This window comes from Bactrocera tryoni, unplaced genomic scaffold (genome assembly GCF_016617805.1).
Source record: "Bactrocera tryoni isolate S06 unplaced genomic scaffold, CSIRO_BtryS06_freeze2 scaffold_11, whole genome shotgun sequence".
In the NCBI taxonomy this organism is placed as follows: Eukaryota; Metazoa; Arthropoda; class Insecta; order Diptera; family Tephritidae; genus Bactrocera; species Bactrocera tryoni.
Window position 1 is genome coordinate 7,258,847 of NW_024395824.1, and position 3,481 is coordinate 7,262,327.

Sequence of the window (3,481 nt, forward strand, 5' to 3'; positions counted from 1 at the left end):
TTTCGTAAATCTGCGCTAAAATAAACTTATCTACAAACATTTGAATAAACTTACTTACAAATGTGAGAAATAAGTTTAATTATAAGTTTACTTATCTTATATTTGTAAGTTTAAAATAAATGCGTTGAAAAAGCGTTTACTTAGAGCCTTATCACACGAAGCAACTTTTGTTGCGGCAACTCTTGGTTTATATGCGAGGGGGCGACGAGGAGAGGGGAATCGCGCCGAGTTTCCAGTGTTCAGCAACTCGCTTTGTGTTCTTATTCGTAGCAGTTCGCTGCGACGTTTTTCGGCATTCGTGTTCTTTCTTTCGTAGTACATAGTTGCATTTTCGTATATTTTTTTGAAATTAATATTTTGAATATATTTAAAAAATTTAATTTCATCTTTTGGTAAGTAATTTGCAAATATGTATACAAATATTCATAATATAATATAAATATTTTAGAAAATGGAGTATGAGGAAAAAATCGAATTAATTAAAGATATTGTGAAATGTATGGAGGAAGCCATACTTATTGACTCAGACGATAGTAAAAAGGGTGATATATGTTTGTTTTAATAAATAAAATGTATTTCTTAATTGACAGAGCTGATTAATATATGTGATAGAGTGGCCCAAATACCTATAAGGAAAAAGAAGAGACAATGGGTTAAAGTAAAGTGAAAGAGAATGAGAAAAAAACTCGAGCAGAGTTGCGCAACACAAGTTGCTCGAGTGAAGGTAATGGGCGACAGCAAAAGAGAATCGCCCGAGAATTAGCAACTAAAGTTGCTTCATGTAATCGCAAACTTACAAACATAAATGTAAACTTATGATGCAACATTGCAAATCAGTTTACATGTAAACACAAAAAGTAAACCAACCGTTTACCATTTCCCGTTAGTTTTTTCGCCGACTCTCTGACGACTGTTTTTCCTTTTTTGCGTGATCGCAGTTCATAATTATTGAATTTGTGAGATGTAAAGACGTGCGTTTTAAATAGAACAGTGGAAAAGTTAATAACTAAAAATAATTAATTGAAAAATAAGTACATATAAGTATTATTTAGAAGTGTTATAAATAAAATAAAATAAAAAGGCCTTTACAATATAAAAGGGTAAGTTGCATGTTGTATTTTAAGGCGTTGTTATAATTTTTTTAACTGCTATTCACGGAAAATATGCCACGCATTCTAACTAAGTTTGTTTTTTGCAGGAATACTGGAAATAAGGTGCTTCCAAAACTTAAAAGGTAAATAATATATGGTATTTTTATTTATTATTTCTTATTGTTTTTTTATATTAACATATGTTATACTTAGTTATAAAAATTGCAAATGAGTTCCTTAAAGCGGTACAGAACAGCAAAAACTTTTAGTTGCCAGTTGATGCACTTGTTGTATTCAAATGATAATGAACAGTCGCAACCTACAACCTCCTCAGCTTCACCTAATCCTTGCCCTATCCTATCCACTTCTTCTCCGCCGCGGAGGGAGGAATGTGAATTTCAACTAATTGAACAAAATTTGAGTGAATCAAGTTCTGATTCAGATGAGTTAAGTCCTTCAGAATTTTATGAGCATCAGCCACCAATTGATATCTTCATAGATGAACTTACAACATGGGTTATTGAATCAAACATTTCAAACGATTTGGGAAATAAGCTATTGAAAATTTTAGGCACTAAAATTCCTGGACTACCAAAGGATGTTCGCACATTAAAAAAAACTCCAACCGACGCCCCTACTACTTGCTTAAGTGAAGGGCAATATTTCCATTATGGTCTTAAAGATTGTTTGACAGATTTTCTTCAAACAAAATTACATTCACTAACTTCAAATGATTTTGCATTAAATATAAATGTAGATGGCTTACCAATATCTAAAAGTTCAAAGAAAAATTTGTGGCCAATTCAGATAAATATTTATGGTACAGAATCTTTGTTAGTTGTTGGAATTTTTGTCGGTAGTTTTCATCCAATATCTGCTAACGAATATCTTAAACCTTTTGTTGATGAAATGAATGATCTTATTGCCAGCGGACTCCAATTTGATTCAAAAAATTATAATGTTAAATGTCGAGCGTTTATTTGTGATGCACCTTTATAAATATTAAGCATTAAGGGTCATTCAGGCTACAGCTCTTGTACAAAATGCACCCAGAAAGGCGAACGTCAAGAAAACAGAACAATTTTTCCCTTTCAACCACATCCTTCTAGAACATCAACATCCATCAACCAAAACGGAAAAAACCACATCATCGTCGAAGAAGCAGGAACAATTAATAGCTATACATTGGATCCCACATTTTTTGAAGGTAGTCAATATCAATTCAAAGCACCATTGATGCAGCTTTATCCAAATCTATGGGAAGAATCGTCGAGGAGGTAAGAAGCTTGCGGCTAGATATAGGAGAGTTGAGGAATAGCAGAGACAATGTTCCATCAAAAAAGATTATGCCAGCGGAACCTTTAAACACAGTGGAGCAATTTATGGAATTGGAGAGTTTACTCCAGAAGGATGAAGAGTATGCTAAATTTGTAAGTAAATATTTTTTGACTGTTTGAAAGCCAATTTTACAATTTTCATTTTTTGAAGAAATCGGAACTTATGCAAAATATTAAATACACAGAAGCGAAATTCGTCAGAACAGCTTGGCGCTCATTGGTATCCGATGAATGTGCTCAACATTTTGCTTGGAGTGGAACGTCAGACAAAAAACCTGTCCGCGTCTTAAAAGTATCTATGGCTATCCGAGGTACTTAATAATAAAACTTAATAAACTTTATATTTACATGTGTACTTATATACTTATATATATTTTTAATTTAAATTTCAGATGTCTTCTTACATGAAGTGAAGGGCAATGACACTGAATATACATATAAGTGGCACCAAGACGATTTTTCAGTTTGCCAAAAATAGACAAAAACGGAAACACCAAAATGCAGCAAATTATTTATTTTACCTAACTATTTTTCTATCATTTCATTTTTAAAGAATGTTTTTTAAATTTTAATTTTTAGTATAAGTTTAATTTAACTTATCAAGAATTGTTTTAATTTTTAGTATAAGTACATATGTATATATAATAAATAATATTAAATGAATTAAAACTAATAAAAGAAAATAATTATATATCTTTAAAAATATATCATGCGATTTATTTTACTACCATTACATAAATGCATTACAACACGTTTACAAATACATTTGAAAATAAACTTACAAGCGGTTGGATATTAATTTAATAAATGCTTACTTTTAAGTTTAAAAATAAGCGATTTTACAAGTATGTGAAAAAGCCCAAAGTAATGTAACGTTTTGGTTCTTTACAAGTTTTTTGTAATTGTTTTGTAATGAAAAACGTAAACTTTTTGTAACGAAAAGGTTTACCAGTGTAAGTTTATTTTAAGTTTATTTACAAATGCGATTGTTTACTGGGAACTTACATACAGATAAGCGCACACATGTAGATATGTCACCCGCAAAAATTACAA

At 30.9% G+C, this 3,481-nt stretch overlaps 1 protein-coding gene across 2 annotated transcripts; it reads left to right on the plus strand.

Annotated features, from left to right (window-relative positions):
• The first annotated feature begins 813 nt into the window (after nucleotides 1-813).
• On the plus strand, nucleotides 814-2,944 carry LOC120779696. Of its 2 annotated transcripts, XM_040112061.1 has the most exons (5): nucleotides 814-1,100; nucleotides 1,199-1,234; nucleotides 2,201-2,521; nucleotides 2,580-2,739; nucleotides 2,821-2,944. In XM_040112061.1, exons 3-5 carry the CDS (start codon nucleotides 2,348-2,350, stop codon nucleotides 2,904-2,906), a joined length of 420 nt encoding a protein of 139 aa, XP_039967995.1. In that variant the 5' UTR covers nucleotides 814-1,100; nucleotides 1,199-1,234; nucleotides 2,201-2,347; the 3' UTR covers nucleotides 2,907-2,944. The 2 variants fall into 2 exon arrangements, with proteins under 2 accessions (XP_039967995.1, XP_039967997.1); XM_040112063.1 differs by lacking the exons at nucleotides 814-1,100; nucleotides 1,199-1,234 and having other exon boundaries at nucleotides 2,190-2,521.
• Nucleotides 2,945-3,481: the final 537 nt, after the last annotated feature.

Excerpts from the sequence above, each read along its gene's own strand:
- LOC120779696 (XM_040112061.1), top strand. The coding sequence starts at position 2,348 with ATGGGAAGAATCGTCGAGGAGGTAAGAAGCTTGCGGCTAGATATAGGA. Across the intron at positions 2,522-2,579 it reads ATGAAGAGTATGCTAAATTT|AAATCGGAACTTATGCAAAA; the intron begins GTAAGTAAATAT and ends CATTTTTTGAAG. Across the intron at positions 2,740-2,820 it reads AGTATCTATGGCTATCCGAG|ATGTCTTCTTACATGAAGTG; the intron begins GTACTTAATAAT and ends TTTAAATTTCAG.